Source organism: Borostomias antarcticus (genome assembly GCF_949987555.1).
Source record: "Borostomias antarcticus genome assembly, chromosome: 30".
Taxonomy (NCBI): Eukaryota; Metazoa; Chordata; class Actinopteri; order Stomiiformes; family Stomiidae; genus Borostomias; species Borostomias antarcticus.
The window spans coordinates 6,496,619-6,521,918 of NC_140263.1; the positions used below are offsets into that span (position 1 = coordinate 6,496,619).

Here is a 25,300-nt window from a genome sequence, read left to right on the forward strand (position 1 = left end):
AAGATGTGCCGCCTATTAGGAGAACGCCACGCAAACAGCTCCTCTGGGTGGAGGCGCACTCTGGGATCAGAAAACATCCTGTCCCTAGCCACTTCCTGCCACAGAGCTGAGAGGTTGACTCTTCTAACATGGTGGTTAAATCCTAATTTAAATGACCCAAATGATCTCTCCCTAACTAACTGTCAGGTTGTTAGAATATTGCAATCTACGCTGATTCCATGTCCTCCAATACTGTCCTTTTATTGGCATTCAAAGGATTGAACTGAATTGAACTCGTAGGTCAGGGTTCGAGGTTCACCAGGGTCATCGGTGTTTACATTGGTTTCCATTAGTAACTTGGCAACTGGCCAGAATGACATGCCTGCTGTGGAGTGTTATTGTTTGTGGATGTCTGATCCAGGATCAGTGATCCTCCTCTCCAGTGTGTTGTTGCGTTGGTGGATGTCTGATCCAGGATCAGTGCCAGCAGTCACACGCCCAGCAGACTGAAGCACTGATACAGTCTGACATGTTGCAGGAGCTGTCAGCGCCTTCAGTCTCTCTCTCTCTCTTCCCCCCCCCGCTCTCTCTCTCTCTCCCTCCTTCCTCTCTCCCTCCCTCCCTCCCCCTCTCTCTCTCTCTCTCTCTCTCTCTCTCTCCCCCCCCCTCTCTCTCTCTCCCTCTCTCTCCCCCTCTCTCCCCCTCTCTCTCCCCCCGCTCTCTCTCTCTCTCCCTCCCTCCCCCTCTCCCTCTCTCCTCTGTCCTGTGGAGGAACAGGGTTGTGTGTGTGGTATTCCTCACCTCCTTGTGATCTGAGGGGGAGAGGAGGGCAGCAGACACTCACTCACTCACTCACTCACTCACTCACTCACTCACTCACTCACTCACTCACTCACAAAACCACACAACACTACACAACTACACAACACCACACAACACTACACAATTACACACCACACAACACTACACAATTATACAACACTACACCACACTACACAACTACACAACACTTAAAGTAGTTAAAACTTAAAGATGAATTAAGATTCCATCAAAATGTAATGAGAGGATCACCGAAACCGCATAATATAAATCAATTATGTTTTAAATTATAAAAGATTTGGGAGAAAGCAAAGTTTCTTAGCCAGCGCCTACCGTAGCTAAAGCATGATTTTGTACATAGTCTCTTGAGCCTGGAATATTCTCCTTAAATACTCTTTATTTTCCACTGCCAAGCCAGAGAGAAGGCCCCCGCCTCCCGCCAACTCAGCCTCCTCAGCCCGCCTGCTAAAATAAACATCCTTTCATACACACTATTCCCCCTGTACCTCCTATCTCTGGTCAAGTGGAGCTGTCTCAGAGGAAGAGCGTGTTTGTGTCATGGAGGAGTCCGGCTTACTTCATCCAGATGTGGCGGCCGCCATCGCTCCACGCATTCTCCCAGAGTTCAGTGGTTCAGTGTGGATCAGGCCAATCAGAGAGAGGGGTCAGACGTGTGTGTATACGTGTGGCAGCCAGGGCCCTGACCAGTCAAGTCCTGTTTATCCTTCCATCCTGAACGAGGGACATCTGGAGTGTGTGTGTGTGTGTGCGTGTGTGTGTGTGTGTGTGTGTGTGTGTGTGTGGAGAGCAGCAGAGAGGGATGAGCAGCGAGTATGGTCATGAGGCTCAACGTTTCGTTTTTACCTCCGAGTTGAGGGCGCGACATCTGGTGATAGAGATAGAGACGTATCCTCTTACCTCAGCGGTCTGGTGTTGAAGCTTCCAGACGGACCTCGATGCCCTCGGGTCCAGTAAAGACAGTAAAGACAGTAACGAGCACCATTTTGTGGCTAAAGTAGCACATCAACTTCCCCCAGCAGCCATTTCCCCCTCACAGAAAACATCACCCAAATACAGACCCCTCACCTTTGAACCTCCCAGGCCTAAATATATTTGTTTAATACTATTCTTATTTTTTCAAAACCGTATTTTTATCCTTTAACCTCTGTGACCTTTAACCTTTCTGACCTTTTCTTCCGATCCCAGGCTACTTCCTGGAGTTCCAGGAGCCGGTGAACAACATCACCATCGTGCAGGGCCAGACGGCCACGCTGCACTGCAAGGTGACGGGGAACCCGCGGCCCTCCATCCGCTGGCTGAAGAACGACGCCCCCGTGGCGCCGGAGCCCGGACGCATCACCATCAGGAAGACGGAGGCCGGCTCCAAGCTGCGCATCCAGGACCTGGACACCACCGACACGGGGTACTACCAGTGCGAGGCGTCCAACATCGTCAAGGTCATATCGGCTACGGGCGTGCTCTACGTCAAGCTGGGTAAGGAGGGGTGTTGATTAAGGAGGGGTGTTGATTAAGGAGGGGTGTTGATTAAGGAGGGGGGTTGATTAAGGAGGGGGGTTGATTAAGGAGGGGTGTTGATTAAGGAGGGGTGTTGATTGAGGAGGGGTGTTGATTAAGGCCGTGGTGGTGGTAGCGTAGCAGCAGGCCGTGGTGGTGGTAGCGTAGCAGCAGGCCGTGGTGGTCGTAGCGTAGCAGCAGGCCGTGGTGGTCGTAGCGTAGCAGCAGGCCGTGGTGGTGGTAGCGTAGCAGCAGGCCGTGGTGGTGGTAGCGTAGCAGCAGGCCGTGGTGGTCGTAGCGTAGCAGCAGGCCGTGGTGGTCGTAGCGTAGCAGCAGGCCGTGGTGGTCGTAGCGTAGCAGCAGGCCGTGGTGGTCGTAGCGTAGCAGCAGGCCGTGGTGGTCGTAGCGTAGCAGCAGGCCGTGGTGGTCGTAGCGTAGCAGCAGGCCGTGGTGGTCGTAGCGTAGCAGCAGGCCGTGGTGGTCGTAGCGTAGCAGCAGGCCGTGGTGGTCGTAGCGTAGCAGCAGGCCGTGGTGGTCGTAGCGTAGCAGCAGGCCGTGGTGGTCGTAGCGTAGCAGCAGGCCGGGGTGGTCGTAGCGTAGCAGCAGGCCGGGGTGGTCGTAGCGTAGCAGCAGGCCGTGGTGGTCGTAGCGTAGCAGCAGGCCGTGGTGGTAGCGCTACAGGGCTGAGGGAAGTGGCCTTGCAGTCCCATCTCTCCGTCTCTCTCCCTGTCCCCTCCCGTCTCGTCTGGAGCGAGAGGTTGGTTGTTTGTTTCAGTGTGATGAACTGTCATAACCCCACCTCCCATTGATCTGTTCAGACCTGGTGCAGCACTGTTTCAGGGCACTGAGATTAGATTCATCAATGGAGAATAAATATAGACCCTTTTGAGCGTCCCAAAGTCCCTGAATCTACCAGGCCGGAGTAAAAACTACTTCCCCGGAATTTCTCTCCAAATGTTTTGAACGGTTCATGTTATTCAGATAAAATTTAGTAATATTCTTATAGTTTTTTAAAACTGTTGACAGTTTTAGGACCTTTGTCGATGAAAATGGTAGAGCTTGCTTCTCCGCGTAGCTACTCGGGTAGGAAAGTGTTAGTGCTTGGTTGTTACTGAACATTTTCCAAGGGTTGTTATAGAAAACAGCAGCAGTCAGTACGCTAAAGCAGTCACCAGAGGGGTCGTTTGGAATAATGTCTCTTGGCCTGAGAGAGATCGGTTCTAGTCTCTCTCTACCAGAAGCAGAATAAGTGATGTGTAAAGATATACAGAGACGTGGAACAGGAATGTGTGTCTCTGTGGTTCCGTCTCTTCATGCTTCTGTCTCTTCTGATCCACAGGACAGTCACCTACACACGGTCCCGATGACGCGTAAGTAGTTTGTGTGTGTAACTGTGTTTGTGTGTGTGTAACTGTGTGTGTGTGTGTGTGTGCGAGTGTTTCTGTGTTTGTGTAAGTGACATAGCTGTGTCTAAATGTGAAAGTTTGAAGCCTATGTACACCTAAACACAAACACACACACACATGGGTTTACACACATTCAAAATCATTGCAGTTATCAGTTCCTTAACACACTTTGACAATACAACCCAGTACAACCCAGTACAACCCAGTACAACCCAGTATAACCCAGTACAACTCAATACAACCCAGTACAACCCAGTACAACCCAGTACCAGTAGACAGCCTTGCCTCATCAAGGCTTGGATGTGAGCAGATTCCTCTCTTCTGAAACGCTCTCTCTGCTGTGGTGAAACACTTACAAATAGAACAGAGGAGGAATTCCTTCTCTAAGAGTCAAGACTGGTGAGTTGATCTGAACTGGAAAGAACGCTGATTCATGCTTTATTGTGACCCGTTGTTTTTGGAAATTCTCTGGAGTCGGCTTGTCTCATCTGCATGCTAACAATAAAATTAGCCTTTTGAGGGGGTTTGGTTAAGACGGGATACGAGCCAGGCGGGCTAGTTTTGGGCTAGTGTTTGTGAGGGGAGTGCAAGCCTTTTCGTTAGCTTACATTAGCCTTCTCTCTGTTAGCTTAGCGCTAAGCCCACTGGGTCAGACATGACTGAATACACACACACTCCCTGCATAGCCTAACACCCTGTACTGCCCCATTCACATTACCCCACCCCCCCTCCACCAAATACACACACACACACACACACACACCCTAGAAGGACCGTGTCTAACACAGCAGAGTGTTTGGCCGGTTTAAATCACCCACCGCCTCTCTCTGAGTTTCCTTATGACCCGGCCAGCTCAATGGCCTTCAGTCCCCTGCGGCCTGACCAGTACACACACACACACACACACACACACACACACACACACACACACACACACACACAAGCGCATACAGACACTCACTCACCCTTCACCTTCCATCACACACACAGCTTCTTCCACCCTCCCACCGACACCACAAACACATCTGTTGCTCTAGTCTGATGCAGACGGGGGGAGGAGGGGGGGGGGGGGGGGGGGCGATGGGACCGGTAGCTGGGGGGGGGGGGACTGGGAGCTGGGGGGGGAGGGGGATCGGGAGCTGGGGGGGGAGGGGGAGGGGGACCGGGAGGAGGGGGAGGGGGGGCGGGGGCGATGGGACTGGGAGGAGGGGGAGGGGGAGGGGGGGCGGGGGCGATGGGACTGGGAGGAGGGGGAGGGGGAGGGGGACCGGGAGCTGGGGGAGGAGGGGGAGGGGGACCGGGAGCTAGCGGAGCTGTGGACCAGGAGCGCTGGACCTCCGTAGGGGCACTGGGGACTTGCCCAGGACCTCTCCATGGAGCCTGGCTAAAACAAAAGGCCCATTCTGGCCCGGGGGCCGGCCCTGTCTAATGTCCCAGAGAGCCTGGAGAAAGCTGGCAGTCACCCTGGGTTTGGGGCCCTAATTGTTCCTAAATAAATACGGCGGTGTCTGAGAGGGACGCGAGGCGCGCGGCGCGGTCCGGCTGAATGGACCATGTGAGGGACGGGACGGAGAACAGGAACCGATTGAGACTGTGGGGGGGGGGGCGCGGGGGGGGGCAAGCCTTTGTCAGGGTTGCGCTGGTGCGTGTGTGAGAGATGTTGTTGGATGTTGACTTGGTGGATTGCAATGTCTGGTGTGAAGGGCACACACACGTGCACACACACGTGCACACTTTTCAACAGCATCTTGATAGATGTAGATGATGGAATGTAGATATAATCCACATTCCGTTTGTGATTCACCCGCGTAACCGGACTCCTTCCTCAACACCCTCCCCCCCGAAGGCCTGACTCAGCTCTGACAACATCCTGAGTCAGCAGAAACGCAGGAGACGCTTCCCTCTGAAGTGGAGCTCCGTCTGAGGACAGAGTCCAGCTCGGAGGACATGATGAGCAGGAGGACATGAGGACATGATGAGCAGCGGGCTGGGAGGACATGGGAGGACATGAGGACATGATGAGCAGGAGGACATGAGGACATGATGAGCAGTGGGGTGGGAGGACATGGGAGGACATGCTGCTCATCTAATGCAACTTCCAGACAGTCGCCATCACATGGACAGAGGTCACGCAATAAAACATTTGACCCCCCCTAAAAGTGGTGTCCTGCCCCCGAGGCTCATGGGAGTGCAGTCTCTGGGGCGCTGGTGATGGCGGGGTGGGGGTTTCCGTGACGCTTGTTCCCTAGGATACTGGAACGCAGGAGGACACAGGGTAGATTAGGGCACTGTGGTGAATACAGACTAGAAGAATGCCCCAGTGTTCTGTGTGCGCTCTCTGGATCTCTGGATCTCAGTATCTTTATCTCTGTATCTGGATCTCTGGATCTCTCTTATCTCAGTATCTGGATCTCTGTATCTCTGTATCTTTATCTCTGTATCTGGATCTCTCTTATCTCTCTTATCTCAGTATCTGGATCTCTATCTGGATCTCTTTATCTCTGTACCTCCCTGTTCCTTTCTCCCCAATGGTTCTAATCACCACACAGCTGTGCATATATCACAGAACACACACCCAGCACACATACTTTCTTTCAGCGTGTGTATGAGTGAGAGTGTGTGTGTGTGTGTGTGTGTGTGTGTGTGTGTGTGTGTGAGAGTGAGAGAGAGAGAGAGAGCACGTGTGTGAGTGTGTGAGAGAGAGAGTGAGAGAGAGAAAGGGAGAGAGAGCGTGTGTGTGTGTGTGAGAGAGAGAGGGAGAGAGAGTGTGTGTTGGAGATCAGTAAGACATCCATGAAAGGAGAACAAGGAGCACCACACTCACCCTCTGGTTGTCCGGGGAGACGGATTGTTTTGTCGGTTAAAATAAACTTCAGTGGAGAGAGGGAAGATGTCCGAGTTTTCCACTCTTCAACCAACGCTCTCCTGTTTTAAATGTAATTCTCAGGACTGGGCTTTACTCATGTGGCATCCTGGTTGGATATTCATCTCTACTACTTCAAACTGTTTGGAAAAGTTATTAATGGTCGTAATCATGCTCATCACCGTTATATAAATTCACTATTGCCACCATGTGGTGAAACGGTTGCACTGCAAGCACTGTCCTCCTCTGCCACCAAAGTCCCTGCATTCTGCACCCTGCGTCTTTCTAATTTAATCCAGAGGCCAAACCGATGCCTTCTCTGTAGTATTTCCCCAATTAGAAAAACAAACCACATGCCCATGGGTAAACAGCAACTCTTAAGTGCTCCTGGCAGCAGCGTTAAACTCAATTTTCTCCCTGTGGGACCTACTTATGGGCCTCGTTTACATGGCTTGATGACTTCAGCCAAAGTAAATCGAATGGCCATAAACTATCACACTTACCTCAGAAAGTCATATACACCTTTTTGCTGAGGTAAACATGGTGTTATTCAGCGACCAAAGGTGAACTTCTCCTCAGCATACCTCAACCAACAAGGAGGGGACAGCTTAGCTTAGCTTTGTTTTGCTAGCACAGTAGTTTGATTTTACCTTGCTAGGGCCTTGCAATCTTTATAGAGCTTCCTAGCAATTAGCCGCTTGTTTGTGGAGTTTTAATAGGGTTCCCTATACGTGGCCACCACCTATCACCACAGGACCCTGCTGATTCACATTTTCCTTCTTAGCTTGGCATGGAGATCTGTCGTTTCGCGATGTTTGTCAGGTGCACACACCCTGCTACAGCTTGTGTTATTATTCCTGGGAGTGGCTAGTTAAATGTATGATCATTGTCTTTGTGAGGAAGCAAACCATATGTGTAGTTAGGCGGCATTTTTGCCAACCTTTGTTTTAGGGTGCTTATTATCACTAGACACCTAGTTATTGTAACTTCATAGAGCGAAGCAGCAGGACTTAGTGGTGTTGAGCTGTTGAATTGTCTAATGGATGGAAAGCTCTCTGTTCTGTTTCAGAAGAGACGGAGAGCTTGCCTTTCACATTCAGTGTGCTCACAACAAATTGCATTGTTGTTGAGCCATCTGGAGAGTGTCAGGATATAACTGGCTACAGACCCAGACCATGGACTGCCTTGGCCAATCGAGGCCTTCTCAGCTTCTGGCCAATGAGGGCTTTGCCTGATCAAATATACAGATGCCTATTACAAGTAACCTTCCCGTCTGATCTGTCTGCCAACACATCGTCCTCAGGCAACATCTTCATTACTCCTTTGTTTACACTGACATCTGTGTGTGTGAGTGTGTGTGTGGGGGTGTGTGTGTGTGAGTGTGTGTGTGGGGGGGTGTGTGAGTGTGAGTGTGTGCTTGTGCGTGCGTACGTGTGCGTGCATGCGTACGTGCACAGAGCTTGCGGACAGGTAATATGTTGGCCTGATACAGTTTGCCAGTGTTTTCTTCCCTCTAGACATGACCTGGTTCTCTCCCTCTCTCCCTCTCTCTCTCTCTCTCTCTCTCTCACACACACACACAAACACGTCTCTGTCTCACACTCTCCCTCTACACACACCTTCAGTTTGGATCCCCTCTGTGAAATGTCCTAACGGCATAGCTGAGCGTTGGGTTTCAAGGCAGGACTTTCATTTGGAGCTTGCATGTTATGTTACATTTCCTCCCTCGGTCTGAGAGTTTGGAGTAGTGAAATTAAATAAAATGGCTGAACAGAGATGATCTGTGTTTCATTTGCAGCGATATGGGATACAGCAGGGGAGGGAGCTCAGTGATGTCTTTGTAGATCATTGACATTGTCTTTTTTATGGTTTGGAAAAGTATGCTATCCAAACAACCCCATAACAGGCCTTGGATTTTGCCGATAAATTAGTTCCTTCAGTCTCTCCTCTTTTGTGCAACTGAAAACCACATCGCAGGACTCGCTTCGTCCCTTTGAAGCGTTTTTTATTTTTTTACCGTACAAAACCTTCTTGCATAAATATAGGTTCCAGACTCTTTCTATTTTGCGTGGTGACAGGGATAATCGGTGGGTTAGACAGAGAAAACGGGCCGAGCTTTGTATAAGTAGATATTCTCCGAGATCAAACACTATTTAAAATTACTACGCCACATGAAGGAGAGTTTGGGAGAAAAATACAATTCCTGTGTTTTTCAGCCCAGCTGATGTGAATGAGGGATAATCGGCTCTCTTGCATATTTCCACACGTCTGACACTGGTCCACACACACATGATACACTGGTCCACACACACATGATACACTGGTCCACACACATGATACACTGGTCCACACACACATGATACACTGGTCCACACACACATGATACACTGGTCCACACACACAGGATCACTGGTCCACACACACATGATACACTGGTCCACACACACATGATCTCTGGTCCACACACACATGATACACTGGTCCACACACACATGATACACTGGTCCACACACACATGATCTCTGGACTCTGTGGAAAGTTTTAGGAGTGGATACTGAATCGAGCACAGTGCTGCATTATGTCCGTGGAAAAGAAGGGCAGAATATTCGCTACCTCTTTGTCAGTGAGTGTTTCCTGTCAGAACAGGAAACACACGTCCATGACCCCTGACCCCTCGCTCTGAACCCTTCTCATTCTCAAACTGCATCATGACCCTCTGAACCGACCATTTTAACCCGTCCCAGCTCCCGTTAGAGACGTCGGCCTCTTCCCGTCGCCAGGGTTTTCCGTCCCACCATTTTTATTTTTTTGTGCCATTCTTTGGCCAAGAGGAAGTAGGAAGTAAAAAACCTACATTAATTCTTGTTAAACTGAGTTTTTTGGGGAAAATCCCCTGCAGTCAATCTGAGCTGGACTCAAATTGTAACCATATGTGATATTGACATGAGGAGACGTGTGGCCTTAAGCATTGACAGCTCTCCTTGGCAACGCGCCACGCTGGGGCTTGACCTAAATGAGAAGTGAACAGTGGAGAACTTTTGAGAGGTGCTATTATACAAGCAGATCCTCTCACAGGTCCCATAGTTTGGTGAAGAGGGGTATAAATCAGCCAGACTGGGAATAAAACGCATGTGTAAGAGCTGCTGTTCAACATTGCTCATCAGTTCTGAGTTGTGATTAGTCAAATCCATCTCATTGCAGAACCCCTGAACTCACAATAGCATTTAAGCTTTAGAAGTCTTCCTTCAGCCCGTCTGGATCCAGTAACAGCCCTTGATTGTTTACAGTGCGGCTGGACAGCCTCCACACAGCCTCCCTCCACACAGCCTCCACACAGCCTCCCTCCACACGGCCTCCACACGGCCTCCACACGGGCTCCACACAGCCTCCACACGGCCTCCACACAGCCTCCACACAGCCTCCCTCCACACGGCCTCCACACAGCCTCCACACGGCCTCCACACAGCCTCCACACGGCCTCCACACAGCCTCCACACAGCCTCCACACAGCCTCCCTCCACACGGGCTCCACACAGCCTCCACACAGCCTCCACACACAGCCTCCACACAGCCTCCCTCCACACGGCCTCCACACGGCCTCCACACAGCCTCCACACACTCCCCTGGCCACAGACCTTTCTTTTGTCCTGTTTTCTCCAGGGCCTTTGTTGCTCCGTCCCAGCGTATCTGCAGATCTGGGGTTTCCTCTCCTGCGCTCAGGGACTCACTACAGAGACTCTGCTTTCTATCAATGAACTGTGCGCAAAGCACTTGACCATTGGATGCTTTTTTGCTTTTAAGTTTTTTGTGAGCTGCCACAAAATGTCTGATCTCACACATTTATATTGTGTTCTTATCATCTCTCCCGCACACCGCTGAGAACAGTGGGAGGAGAGGCAGGCGGTGTTGACAACTGTCGTCAAGGGGATTCTAGATAATCTGAGGTGAAGATTAAACATGCTTAGAGACCAGTCCACTCTCTCCCTGGTACTAAACATGCTTAGAGACCAGTCCACTCTCTCCCTGGTACTAAACATGCTTAGAGACCAGTCCACTCTCTCCCTGGTACTAAACATGCTTAGAGACCAGTCCACTCTCTCCCTGGTATTAAACATGCTTAGAGACCAGTCCACTCTCTCCCTGGTACTAAACATGCTTAGAGACCAGTCCACTCTCTCCCTGGTACTAAACATGCTTAGAGACCAGTCCACTCTCTCCCTGGTACTAAACATGCTTAGAGACCAGTCCACTCTCTCCCTGGTACTAAACATGCTTAGAGACCAGTCCACTCTCTCCCTGGTAGATATCTCTCTCCAGAGAGAGCCTAGATTGATAGGACTTTCTAGGGGATTGTTGTGTCTGCAGCTGATTACAAGTGACCCCTCCTATCTCTAGACTCTCTGGATCAGTAACAGAGAAGCTCATGTCTGCCCCAGAGCAGCATGACGTCGCCCCGGCCTAGACGCTGATCTGGAGTCTGTTTTGTTTTTTTGGAGTTCTTATGGTAAGATTTATCCTGAGGTAGGATATGCTGATCCAACATCTGTGCGTAATTGTCGATATTTCTAACTTGAAAGTTAGGGTTTGGATTTCCCTAGACGCCCGCACACACAAACACACACACACACACAAACACACACACACACACGCGCGGTAGGAGTACATACTGCACTTACAAGATTAACAGCTCACACAACTCACTACAGTGACCCACTGTGGGCATGTGATCCTAAATCCACACGCTGCCGTCGGAATCATTACCTTCCCTGTCGGCCTCCTGTCTTCTGCTCCTCCTGAATCAGCTCCTCCTCTGAACCAGCTCCTCCTCTGAATCAGCTCCTCCTCTGAATCAGCTCCTCCTCTGAATCAGCTCCTCCTCTGAATCAGCTCCTCCTCCTGAATCAGCTCCTCCTCTGAATCAGCTCCTCCTCTGGAAAAGGGCTGTTCTCCTCCTCCTGAATCCAGCTCCTCCTCTGAATCCAGCTCCTCCTCCTGATCTCCTCCCCCTGAATCCAGCTCCTCCTCTGGGAGAGCTGTTCTCCTCCTCCTGAATGCTCCTCCTCTGGGAGAGCTGTTCTCCTCCTCCTGAATGCTCCTCCTCTGGGAGAGCTGTTCTCCTCCTCCTGAATGCTCCTCCTCTGGGAGAGCTGTTCTCCTCCTGAACCAGTTCCTCCTCTGGGAGAGCTGTTCTCCTCCTCCTGAATCCTCCTCCTCTGGGAGAGCTGTTCTCCTCCTCCTGAATGCTCCTCCTCTGGGAGAGCTGTTCTCCTCCTCCTGAATGCTCCTCCTCTGAACCAGCTCCTCCTCTGGGAGAGCTGTTCTCCTCCTCCTCTGGGAGAGCTGTTCTCCTCCTCCTCTGGGAGAGCTGTTCTCCTCCTCCTCTGGGAGAGCTGTTCTCCTCCTCCTCTGGGAGAGCTGTTCTCCTCCTCCTGAATCCTCCTCCTCTGGGAGAGCTGTTCTCCTCCTCCTCTGGGAGAGCTGTTCTCCTCCTGAATCCTCCTCCTCTGGGAGAGCTGTTCTCCTCCTGAATCCTCCTCCTCTGGGAGAGCTGTTCTCCTCCTCCTGAATCCTCCTCCTCTGGGAGAGCTGTTCTCCTCCTGAATCCTCCTCCTCTGGGAGAGCTGTTCTCCTCCTCCTGAATCCTCCTCCTCTGGGAGAGCTGTTCTCCTCCTCCTCTGGGAGAGCTGTTCTCCTCCTCCTGAATCCTCCTCCTCTGGGAGAGCTGTTCTCCTCCTGAATCCTCCTCCTCTGGGAGAGCTGTTCTCCTCCTCCTCTGGGAGAGCTGTTCTCCTCCTGAATCCTCCTCCTCTGGGAGAGCTGTTCTCCTCCTCCTGAATCCTCCTCCTCTGGGAGAGCTGTTCTCCTCCTCCTCTGGGAGAGCTGTTCTCCTCCTGAATCCTCCTCCTCTGGCAGAGCTGTTCTCCTCCTCTGGGAGAGCTGTTCTCTGGACCCAGCAGGCTCAGTAGTCTCGCCAGCGTGCGTCATTGTGGCTGTGCTTCCCAGCGCTGCGGCTTAACTGGCTCCTTCTCCCCCTCCAGTCACTGCTAGACGAGAGATTGCAAAGGAACAGTGCAAATATTCACAAGCTGTGTGGTTCAAAACCTCTCATTTCTCCTGCCTGGGACATTGTCTCGTGGGATTACTGGGCGTTGAGCGTTTTGGTGGTGTTCCTCTCTCTGGCACTAGGAGCTAACTAGCGAGCCCAACAGGATGCTGTGTTGTCATGAGTGATTCACTGGATTAATGTTCTGAATCCCTTCATCTCTCAACACCTGGTATTCTACATGTAATGAATAATTATACCATAAACGCTCAGTCAGAAGCTCTGTGTGTCTGTTAGATGATCTGAGACACATTAAGCATATTTCTCTAAATTATAACAAAAGCCTTTGTAGATCATTCCGATGCAAAATGTTGCCAAAAGGTACTATAACTCAAAGTTTGTACAGCCATGATATCGCATAACCCCTAAAATAAAGTGTTCATGCATCAATCCTGTTCCTGCGGTATAAGGAAAGTGAGGTGAATATTATTGGCTGGTTGTTTAATGGCTGTTCTAGGGTCTGCGAAGCCTCTGAGTGAGGTGAATATTATTGGCTGGTTGTTTAATGGCTGTTCTAGGGTCTGCGATGCCTCTGAGTGCAAATTCACAAAACAAGCAGTGAGTTGGTTTTCAACACTCCGGAGTCAAGCGTAGCATTTTAACTGAATAAATACCTTTCTATATCTTATTTGACACAGTCAATAGCAAACCTTTCAGCATATAGTCATCAACTACTCACCTACCAATTAGTCATACTGATTGCATTTGCTAGTATGAATGTGTGTGTACTGTATGTTTGACTGTGCGTGACTGTGTGTGTGTGTGTGTGTGTGCGTGCGGTAAGATTATACGCGGGTCTGAGTGCGTGACGCCAAGCTCTCTTAAGAAGCGCTCCGGTTAGAACGCCTGCCCGCTGCATGTTCTCATTGTAATGGTGGTCGTTCTTTATTTAAACAAACTCACTTGTTCTCTGTGAAGTGCATGAAATGCTTTATACAAATAAAGCTTTGATTGATTGATTGATTGATTCAAACAAACACCAGAGAGAGTCAGTATTTAGGTGCTAATAACACCGTAAACCACTCCTTCAGCAGTATTTGGAAAGCTGAGATAACTTCCCTGGTTTGAGCCGGTGTTCAGCGCGCAGGTCGTCTGAGCGCCGCCCCGGGGCCCGGCCCGGTGTGTTTGTGTTGGGGATTAAGACCCTAGTTGGACCTGGCAGCTCCCTGACAGATCTGGACTGAGCCTAAACCCAGTGCAAACACAGAATGCTAATGTTCTGAGCGCTAAGGTAAAGTTTGGAAACAAGTAGAGATTACATGAGACATTTCCCCTTCAGTTGAACTGACACACACACACACAGGCTTGCTGTGCTAGCATCAACAGGAGAGGTAATTGTACAGAGGTAGACAGAGCTTAGCTTACAGTACGTTAGCATGTAGCTGAGAACAGTCCTTCCCTGTCAAGGCAGGCTCTCTGATTGCATCCTATTAAAGAACGCCAGTTTTAAACAGCAGCGGGTCTTTTTACTTAGTTTTTTCAGTTTGAAGTAATTGACCAGTCAACTCAGCGGATTCCCTGGATCAGTTGGTTGCGCGTCTTGCCTAACCACTCCCGCTAGCCGTGGCGATATCCATGACCTCCCACTGCTTCTCGTTCCTTAATGCTTCATTATGCAGTCTGTTAACGGCGTGTCTCTGTTTCCTCAGGACCCATGAGAAGGGCTTCTGCCAGCCCTACCGCGGCATCGCCTGCGCCCGCTTCATCGGGAACCGCAGCATCTACGTGGAGTCTCTCCAGATGCAGGGAGAGAGTGAGAACCGCATCACAGGTGAGGGAGAGACCCACCATCCATCCATCCATCTAACATCCATCCAACATCCATCCATCTAACATCCATCCATCCATTTAACATCCATCCATCCATTTAACATCCATCTAACATCCATCCATCTAACATCCATCCATCCATTTAACATCCATCTAACATCCATCCATCCATCTAACATCCATCTAACATCCATCCATCCATTTAACATCCATCTAACATCCATCCATCCATCTAACATCCATCCATTTAACATCCATCCATCCACCTCACATCCATCTAACATCCATCCATCTATTTAACATCCATCTAACATCCATCCATCTAACATCCATCCATCTAACATCCATCCATCTAACATCCATCTAACATCCATCCATCTAACATCCATCCATGTGATGTGGCTCAACGTTATTCTCACCCAGTGACTCATCCCCCTCGGGGCTGACCGTTAGCTGGGCCACATCACGCTCTGCCAAGATAAAGTCACAAGATAGGTAGTAATACTGAAGAATCTCTCTCTTGTGAGCGCACATGCTCACACACACACACACACACACACACACACACACACACACACACACACACACACACACACACACACACACACACACACACACACACACAGAAACAGTCTCCTCTAGTAGAACTGTATTTCATACGTTGCTAAACCTTTCTCAAATGTTGCAGCTGACTGGAGGTTTTAGTGGAAGGACACATGAGGGGGTGGTTATTCGCCCGGAGGAATGTATGGATCTGGAGAGTATTAATTTCTGAAGTATGTAACGCAACCAAATCTGATTGGTGAAAATTGTCCTGACAGATTTCAGTGCATATCTGATCTGTAAAATTGGGAGATTCTCTACAGTTTGAGTTTAGAACAATTTGAATTCATAGGTTTCCATGCAAAACAGATGCCAAGTACAGTTATAGTTAACTAATGCAGTAAAGATACCAAGAGGACATAGAAAATATGACTAAGGAGTCTAATCTTATCATTAAAGGTCTTAAATGAAAAACTGTACACTGAGCAATAACCATGTCAGATAAATAAGGCTCCCACAATTCATCAGTACAGACTCATTAGGTTGAAGCCTGCTTTGGCACCGTTTCTCCCAGGAGATTAACTTCTTTAATGTCATTACTCCTGACTTCACTCCTGTTGAATGCGATGTTGTTTTTTAGGACATAGTGTCCTTGCCTGAAAAGCATCACAACCAGAAAAGGCGTATGAAGAATTTCACATCATTATCCAGAGATATAAAGGTTTAAAAACCTTTAACCGTGTCAGTTCTTCTTGCTGTATAACTCAGGAGGCGGCAGACATGTTTTGTAAACTGTAGTTGTGGAGCTCCCAGTGTTGTTAGTAGTCTCAGGGAGCAGCACAGAGGCTCTGTGTGAACACTGCCCCCTGCAGGGTGAGAGGCTCTGTGTGAATACTGCCCCCTGCAGGGTGAGAGAGCTCTGTGTGAATACTGCCCCCTGCAGGTCAGAGGGCTCTGTGTTCAGGCCTGCAGGTCAGAGGGCTCTGTGTTCAGGCCTGCAGGGTAAAGTAAAGTAAAGTGACTGCACTTATATAGCGCTTTTCCACCTTAGCGGCACTCAAAGCGCTTTACAATGGCCTCTCATTCACCCATTCACACACACATTCACACACCAATGGCGGTAGCTGCCATGCAAGGTGCTAACCTGCTCATTGGGAGCAATTTGGGGTTAGGTGTCTTGCTCAAGGACACTTCGACATGTGGACAGTCGGAGCTGGGATTCGAACCACTGACCCTTCAATCATTGAACGACCCGCTCTACCAACTGAGCTACAGCCGCCCCCAGGGTGAGAGGGCGCTGTGTTCAGGCCTGCAGGGTCATGCTCCCCCCCCTACAACCATTGATCCATTCAGCTCTTGAACCGCTGTGCACTCATGCACTCATAATGGACCTCGTGGCAGAAGGCTTATTGACTCTAGACCTGCCACCTCCAGCAGGCAACAGCCAGGCATTTAGCACTCAAACCACCACACTCTGTAGACACTGCCTGGCTTAACTCCACTCCTGCTCACCTCCTCCTCCTCCTCCTCCTCTCTGGTTTAACTCTCCTCCTCCTCCTCCTCCTCCTCCTCCTCCTCCTCCCTGGTTTAACTCTTCTCCTCCTCCTCCTCCTGCCTGGTTTAACTCTGCTCCTCCTCCTCCTCCTCCTCCTCCTCCTCCTCCTCCTCCTCCTCCTCCTCCTCCTCCTCAGCTGCCTTCACCATGATCGGTACGTCCACCCAGCTGTCTGACCAGTGCTCCCGCTTCGCCATCCCGTCCTTCTGTCACTACGTGTTCCCGCTGTGTGACGAGGCGGCGCGGGTCCCTCGCCGGCGCCAGCTGTGCCGTGACGAGTGTGAGGCGCTGGAGAGCGACCTGTGCCTGGCGGAGTACACCATCGCCCGCTCCAACCCCCTCATCCTCATGCAGCTGGAGCTGCCCAGCTGCCCCCTGCTGCCCCACCCCGGCTCCCCCGACGCCGCCTCCTGCATGAGGATCGGGGTTCCCCTGGACAAGCTGGGCACATGTAGGTGGACACCTCACACACACACACACACACACATATACAGAAACACACACACACAGAAACACGCACACACACACACCTACACGCATGCATACATACACACACACGCCTATACACGCGCACACACACACACTCAACTCAAACTTTATTTATAGAGCACATTTAAAAACGATTGTGGTCGACCAAAGCACAGGTTGGTGAAAATAAATTACAACAATAATACTGCTTAGGGCGCCCTCTTGTGGCACGTCTGAAAATACATTTTGGAATTTTCAGACCAGCGTCTGAAGGGACTATATTCGCATTAGAAGTGACAAATTACAAATACTTTCATTCATTATTATTATTATTATTATTATTATTATTATTATTATTATTATTATTATTATTAGCGGAGCCTCAGTGTGTGTTTGAGTGTCCCATGGCCGCCACCCTAACTCTCAGTCTTGGTGAAAGACTCTCCTCCAGATCACAGCTGCTACAATGGCAGCGGAGCAGACTACAAAGGCACGGTGAGCGTGAGCAGGTCTGGGTACCCGTGCCAGTCCTGGAGCTCCCAGTACCCCCACGGACACCACCTGTCCCCCACAGAGTACCCCGAACTGCGCGGGGGGCACAACTTCTGCCGTAACCCCGGGGGCCAGATGGAGGGGCCCTGGTGCTTCACGCTGGACCAGCAGGTCAGGGTGGACCTGTGTGACGTCAGCCCCTGCAGTGAGTACAGCCTGAACACCTATCACCCCAACACCCTAATCCTAACACCCCAACCCTAACACCCTATCACCCCAACACCCTATCACCCCAACACCCTATCACCCCTAACACCTTATCACCCCAACACCCTATCACCCTAACCTTCATTATGATGTAAATTGCGCAAACTCATTCACTGCCTATAACAGTATCAGGGAGTCGGTTCTCAGAGTCGTTTCCTGTTTTGAATCTGCAGAGCCACCAGAGAACCTGAAGAAGGAGATCCTGTACATCCTGGTCCCCAGCATCGCCATCCCGCTGGTCATCGCCTGCCTCTTCTTCCTGGTCTGCATGTGCCGCAACAAGCAGAAGGAGCCGACGGACACGCCTCCTCGCCGCCAGCTCACCGCCCTGCCCAGTCAGGACATGGAGCTGCCGCTGCTCACCCAGCACAAGCACCAGGTGGGGGTCAGGGGTCACCTCACACACACCGTGTAGCCTGACGCTAAACGCTAGGCCTCTCATATAGGATATGATAATAATGGCCTATAATACATCCTCAACTCAAGCACTTTCTTATGGACTGCTATCAAATACATTTAGTTTTTGCTAAATTGATCTTGTATTATGGCAGTTAATAACAGCTGTGGCTCAGGAGGTAGAGCAGGTCATCCAATGACCGCAGGGTCGGTGGTTTGAATCCCGGCTCCTCCTGTCCACATGTCGAAGTGTCCTTGGGCGAGACACTGAACCCCAGATTGGTCCCAGTGAGCAGGCTGGCACCTTGCATGGCAGCTGCCGCCATTGGTGTGTGAATGTGTGTGTGAGTGGGTGAATGAAAGGCCTTTGTAAAGCGCTTTGGATAAAAGCGCTATATAAGTACAGTCCATTTACTATAAGGCAGTCCTCCTGTCCTTTTAAGTGGCCTTTTGTGTTGAGATCTTCTTACCTCAGTAAAAGAGGGACGTCCCCCGGTCAGTAAACCCTCTCTGTCCCTGTGTGAGCGCAGGCCAAGCTGAGGGAGATCAACCTGTCGGCCGTGCGCTTCATGGAGGAGCTGGGTGAGGACCGCTTTGGCAAAGTCTACAAGGGGCACCTGTACGGCACGGCGCCCGGCGAGCAGACCCAGGTGGTGGCCATCAAGACGGTGAAGGACAAGGACGACGGCACCCTCCGCGAGGAGTTCCGCCACGAAGCCATGCTGCGCTCCCGCCTCCAGCACCCCAACATCGTGTGCCTGCTGGGCGCCGTCACCAAGGAGCAGCCAATCAGCATGATCTTCAGCTTCTCCGGCCTGGGCGACCTGCACGAGTTCCTGGTGATGCGCTCGCCACACTCCGACGTCGGGAGCTCAGACGACGACAAGACGGTCAAGTCTACCCTGGAGCAGGCCGACTTCCTGCACATCGTGACGCAGGTGGCCGCCGGCATGGAGTACCTGTCCAGTCACCACGTGGTCCACAAGGACCTGGCGGCCAGGAACATCTTGGTCTGCGACAAGCTGAACGTGAAGATCCTGGACCTGGGCCTCTTCAGAGACGTCTACTCCGCGGACTACTACAAGCTCATGGGCGCCAGTCCCTTCCCCATCCGCTGGATGTCCCCGGAAGCCATCATGTACGGCAAGTTCTCCACCGACTCGGACATCTGGTCCTACGGCGTGGTCCTCTGGGAGATCTTCAGCTACGGCCTGCAGCCGTACTGCGGCTACTCCAACCAGGACGTCATCGAGATGGTGCGCAACCGGCAGGTGCTGGCCTGCCCGGACGACTGCCCCGCCTGGATCTACACGCTCATGCTGGAGTCCTGGAGCGAGTTCCCGGCCCGGCGGCCCCGCTTCAAGGACATCCACACGCGCCTGCGCACCTGGGAGAGCCTGTCCAACTACAACAGCTCGGCCCAGACCTCCGGCGCCAGCAACACCACCCAGACCAGCTCGCTGAGCACCAGCCCCGTCAGCAACATCAGCATGGGGGCCGCCAACGCCAGCCAGCGCTACGCCAGCCCCAAGAAGAACTCGCCCTTCCCCCAGCCGCAGTTCATGCCCATGAAGGGCCAGATGCACCGGCCCATGGTGCCGCCGCAGCTCTACATCCCCGTCAACGGCTACCAGCCCATGCCGGCGTACCCCTACCTCCAGAACTTCTACCCCATGCAGATCCCCATGCAGATGGCGCACCAGCAGATGCACCACCAGCCTCAGATGGTGGCCAAGGCCGGCTCGCACCACAGCGGCAGCGGCTCCACCTCCACGGGCTATGTCACCACCGCGCCCTCCAACGCCTCGGGCACAGAGCGGGCCGCCCTGCTCAGCGAGGACCCCAAGGCCAACAACAACGAGGAGGACGCGGCCGACGGGGCGTCCCAGAACGGGCGGGCCGGAGGACAAAGCGAGGACCTGGCGGTCCACGAGACGGAGTTGCTGGGGGACAACGATCCGTCGCACGCCGACGACGTGGACATGCACTCGGAGGCGTAGGCGGGCGCGGAGGACAGTAGCGGCGTAGAGCCACGACGCTCACTGTGAGCTGGGACTTCTTAGTTTTAGTCAGTAGAGCGCCAGTAATTAACAAGTGAAGGCAAAGCATTAGGGAAGCAGTGACTGAATGTTATTTATGGGTTCTGTGACAGTCGTTTGGTGCATCATGGGAATGCTAGCAGCAGCACCTCGGGTGTTTCGCATCTCTCGAGGCATCAGGACTCCTGGAAGTCACTCGTCCACAGGAGGGCAGTAAAGAACCACATTTTTAACCCTTGGAAAAAAACGCAGGACCGACATGGACGGTGTTCTCATTTAGTTTAGTTGCAAAGCCATTCAGAAGAATTGATGTTCTTACTGTTGCTGTGCAACATGAAACATTTATGGTTCTCTCTCTGACAAGGACTCCTGAAGTTGCCTTGTATCGATATCAGCTGACATTCTATAGTAGGCTACTCCAGATACTAATTCTGTGGTTTGACATAAGATACAGTAGTGTGTGTGTTGTTGTTGTTTTCATCTGTTCACAGTAACAGAAAAAGTTGAGACATGGCAGAATGTATGATGACTAGACAGAGCGGTTCATAATAGCTTAAAGCTTTCTAAATACCAGTATTTGTATGTTTCATAGATCCACTTTTTTTTTTTTTTTTTTTACTGAAGATTTAAGTATTTCTCACTGAACATGGATGTGTTACTACAAACAAACCTCCATGTGAGACAAAAAAAAAACATTGCTAAGCTTTATTCCGTACGACTACCTTATGTTCATATTCCCCTTCATTGTTAGGTTTTGCTCACCCTCAACTTTGATACCCTGTTGTACAGATTTGTAATTTAATGTAAGTAATTTTTAAACTTTTTAAAATGGGTTTCTACTCTTTCTTGGTGAATATTGTTTAGCCTGATTTTATTACTTAAATGTCCCCACCGCCAGATATTTGCTGTTATAACCATATATACACACATCCAGCCATGGATGATCCAATAAAGAGATACATTATCAAGACAGACGTGTGATTGAATCATTGTTAGTGAATTTTAATTTAATTTCAAACCTTTATTTATACTCGTGAAGCACTGAGGTTTCCCTCATTTACACTGATGACGAGTTTACAGAGACACAAATCAACAAAACAAATGCAATGTATAATAATAATAATAATAATAATTAAAAACAGTTACAGGTTGAAGTATAGGTCTAGAGCCATGGAATTAAACTCTGTGACTGAAGGAAGGACGTCAAACTTTAGAGTCTGTTTGTAAATGCAATTATTGTTAGTCGCTTTGGATAAAAGCGTCTGCTAAATGACTGTAATGTAATGTAAGGTATTCCAAGTATAAGGATCATCATGGAAAAAGCAGCCCTTCCAAGTTCAGAACGCACTGGAGGAACCCTAAGAACAAGCAGATCATTAGATCGGGTCTGGTAGGAGCCAAGACTCCAGTCCAACAGAGACGAGATGTAAGGTGGAAGTTTACCAACAACGGCTTTGAAAATAAACAGATACCAGTGACAATTACGCCTTAGAGAAAGAGATGGCCAGCCCACCTTATGATAAAGAACACAGTGGTGAGTGTCATATCTATCACCTGTAATAAATCTTAGGGTGCAGTGGTAGACGGAGTCCAATGGTTTCAAGGTTGTCACGGAAGCATGTCTGTAGATAGTGTCACCATAATCTAATACTGATAGAAAAACAGCTTGAACAGTTATTTTCCTACTGAACATAGGAAAGATAGAAAGGTTTCTCTACAGGAAGCCAATTTTCTGCCGCATCTTAAAGGCTAAATTATCTATTGTACATGAAACTTGAAAGAGAGTTTATCATCCAACCACAAACCAAGATATTTATACTCCATGACTCTCAATATGCAGGCCATTCTCAGTTGAAAGGTGGATTCGATCATAATCAATAGTCCTGGCTCTAGAATCTAGATAATCTTAGATTTGCTAGGATTTAGGACTAGTTTAAGATTGGTGAGAACTTCTTGTAGTATATTAAAAGCAAGTTGCAGATTAACAATGAACAGTATCCTGAACAGTATCTGCAATACAGTAGACAACTATCATCAGCATATAAATGAACATGACAGCCAATTAGTGCAGAGACAATATCATTAATATAGATGGTGAAAAGGACAGGATCCAACACTGAACCCTGGGGCTCACCTTTAGCTAGAGACAGGAAATCAGATTGAATGTTACCCGATTTCACACACTGAAACCTTGACAACAGATAATCCTGAAACCAGTCACAAGCATCTCTATCCAAACCAATACTAGATAGTCTGTTTAAAAGCAGCTGGTGATCGAATGTATCAAGTGCTTTTAAAAGATCTATAAAGAGGGCAGCACGGTGCTTCCTGTTGTCTAATGCCGAGATGGTCATTAGTGATAAGAGTGACAGCTGAAATAATACTATAACGACTCATTAATGACCGGGACTTGCTCTTACATTTGCCCATCACAACACTGTTGACAGAACACATGATGTTTGTTTTACATGTACTCTATAATGACAGATTAGGAGATATGTAGTACAAGCAATTCTGATCAGAGATCTGCCACCCATAGGTGTGTAGTCCATTCCTAGGCTGAGCAGTGACAAAATTTATTTTTTTCCACCTGAAAAAAAACATAAGGGGTATGTATGGCGTTTTTTTTTTTTCAGACCTAATTTATTTCTATCTACAATCTTCATGAACCTCCACAGGCATGTAGTACAAGCAATTCTGATCAGAGATCTGCCACCCATGGGTGTCTAGTCCATTCCTAGGCTGAGCAGTGAATATTTTAATTTTTTCCACATGAAAAAAAACGTAAGGGGTATGTATGTATGGCGTTTTTTTTTCAGACCAAATTTCTTTTTATCTACAATCTTCATGAACCTCCACAGGCATGTAGTACAAGCAATTCCGATCAGAGATCTGCCACCCATGGGTCTCTAGTCCATTCCTAGGCTGAGCAGTGAATATTTTAATTTTTTCCACCTGAAAAAAAACGTAAGGTATGTATGGCGTTTTTTTTTTTCAGACCAAATTAATTTTTATCTACAATCTTCATGAACCTCCACAGGCATGTAGTACAAGCAATTCTGATCAGAGATCTGCCACCCATGGGTGTCTAGTCCATTCCTAGGCTGAGCAGTGAATATTTTAATTTTTTCCACCTGAAAAAAAACGTAAGGGGTATGTATGGCGTTTTTTTTTTCAGACCAAATTTATTTTTATCTACAATCTTCATGAACCTCCACAGGCATGTAGTACAAGCAATTCTGATCAGAGATCTGCCACCCATGGGTGTCTAGTCCATTCCTAGGCTGAGCAGTGAATATTTTAATATTTTCCACATGAAAAAAAACGTAAGGGGTATGTATGGCGTTTTTTTTTCAGACCAAATTTCTTTTTATCTACAATCTTCATGAACCTCCACAGGCATGTAGTACAAGCAATTCTGATCAGAGATCTGCCACCCATGGGTGTCTAGTCCATTCCTAGGCCGAGCAGTGAATATTTGATTTTTTTCCACCTGACAAAAAACGTAAGGGGTATGTATGTATGGCGTTTTTTTTTTCAGACCAAATTTATTTTTATCTACAATCTTCATGAACCTCCACAGGCATGTAGTACAAGCAATTCTGATCAGAGATCTGCCACCCATGGGTCTCTAGTCCATTCCTAGGCTGAGCAGTGAATATTTTAATTTTTTCCACCTGACAAAAAACGTAAGGGGTATGTATGGCGTTTTTTTTTTTCAGACCAAATTAATTTTATCTACAATCTTCATGAACCTCCACAGGCATGTAGTACAAGCAATTCTGATCAGAGATCTGCACCTCATGGGTGTCTAGTCCATTCCTAGGCCGAGCAGTGAATATTAGAATTTTTTCCACCTGACAAAAAACGTAAGGGGTATGTATGGCGTTTTTTTTTTCAGAACAAATTTATTTTTATCTACAATCTTCATGAACCTCCACAGGCATGTAGTACAAGCAATTCTGATCAGAGATCTGCCACCCATGGGTCTCTAGTCCATTCCTAGGCTGAGCAGTGAATATTTTAATTTTTTCCACCTGACAAAAAACGTAAGGGGTATGTATGGCGTTTTTTTTTTTCAGACCAAATTAATTTTATCTACAATCTTCATGAACCTCCACAGGCATGTAGTACAAGCAATTCTGATCAGAGATCTGCCACCCATGGGTGTCTAGTCCATTCCTAGGCCGAGCAGTGAATATTTTAATTTTTTCCACCTGAAAAAAAACGTAAGGGGTATGTATGGCGTTTTTTTTTTTCAGACCAAATTTCTTTTTATCTACAATCTTCATGAACCTCCACAGGCATGTAGTACAAGCAATTCTGATCAGAGATCTGCCACCCATGGGTCTCTAGTCCATTCCTAGGCTGAGCAGTGAATATTTTAATTTTTTCCACCTGACAAAAAACGTAAGGGGTATGTATGGCGTTTTTTTTTTTCAGACCAAATTAATTTTATCTACAATCTTCATGAACCTCCACAGGCATGTAGTACAAGCAATTCTGATCAGAGATCTGCCACCCATGGGTGTCTAGTCCATTCCTAGGCCGAGCAGTGAATATTTTAATTTTTTCCACCTGACAAAAAACGTAAGGGGTATGTATGGCGTTTTTTTTTTTCAGACCAAATTTCTTTTTATCTACAATCTTCATGAACCTCCACAGGCATGTAGTACAAGCAATTCTGATCAGAGATCTGCCACCCATGGGTCTCTAGTCCATTCCTAGGCTGAGCAGTGAATATTTTAATTTTTTCCACATGAAAAAAAACGTAAGGGGTATGTATGGCGTTTTTTTTTTCAGACCAAATTTCTTTTTATCTACAATCTTCATGAACCTCCACAGGCATGTAGTACAAGCAATTCTGATCAGAGATCTGCCACCCATGGGTCTCTAGTCCATTCCTAGGCTGAGCAGTGAATATTTTAATTTTTTCCACCTGACAAAAAACGTAAGGGGTATGGCGGTTTTTTTTTCAGACCAAATTTCTTTTTATCTACAATCTTCATGAACCTCCACAGGCATGTAGTACAAGCAATTCTGATCAGAGATCTGCCACCCATGGGTCTCTAGTCCATTCCTAGG

The 25,300-nt window shown here is 48.9% G+C and overlaps 1 protein-coding gene across 1 annotated transcript in view; it reads left to right on the forward strand.

Moving 5' to 3' along the window:
• The window catches only part of ror2 (receptor tyrosine kinase-like orphan receptor 2), a gene marked incomplete at both ends in the record, with an annotated part of 38,870 nt that extends 18,694 nt beyond the window's left edge, over positions 1 to 20,176 (forward strand). The window contains 7 exons of the mRNA XM_084460188.1: positions 2,005 to 2,292; positions 3,653 to 3,683; positions 14,335 to 14,456; positions 16,690 to 17,004; positions 17,473 to 17,718; positions 17,954 to 18,159; positions 18,707 to 20,176. Of these exons, the coding sequence (XP_084316314.1) occupies positions 2,005 to 2,292; positions 3,653 to 3,683; positions 14,335 to 14,456; positions 16,690 to 17,004; positions 17,473 to 17,718; positions 17,954 to 18,159; positions 18,707 to 20,176 (2,678 nt within the window). The remainder of the gene's footprint in view (positions 1 to 2,004; positions 2,293 to 3,652; positions 3,684 to 14,334; positions 14,457 to 16,689; positions 17,005 to 17,472; positions 17,719 to 17,953; positions 18,160 to 18,706) is intronic.
• Between the last annotated feature and the right edge of the window lie 5,124 nt (positions 20,177 to 25,300).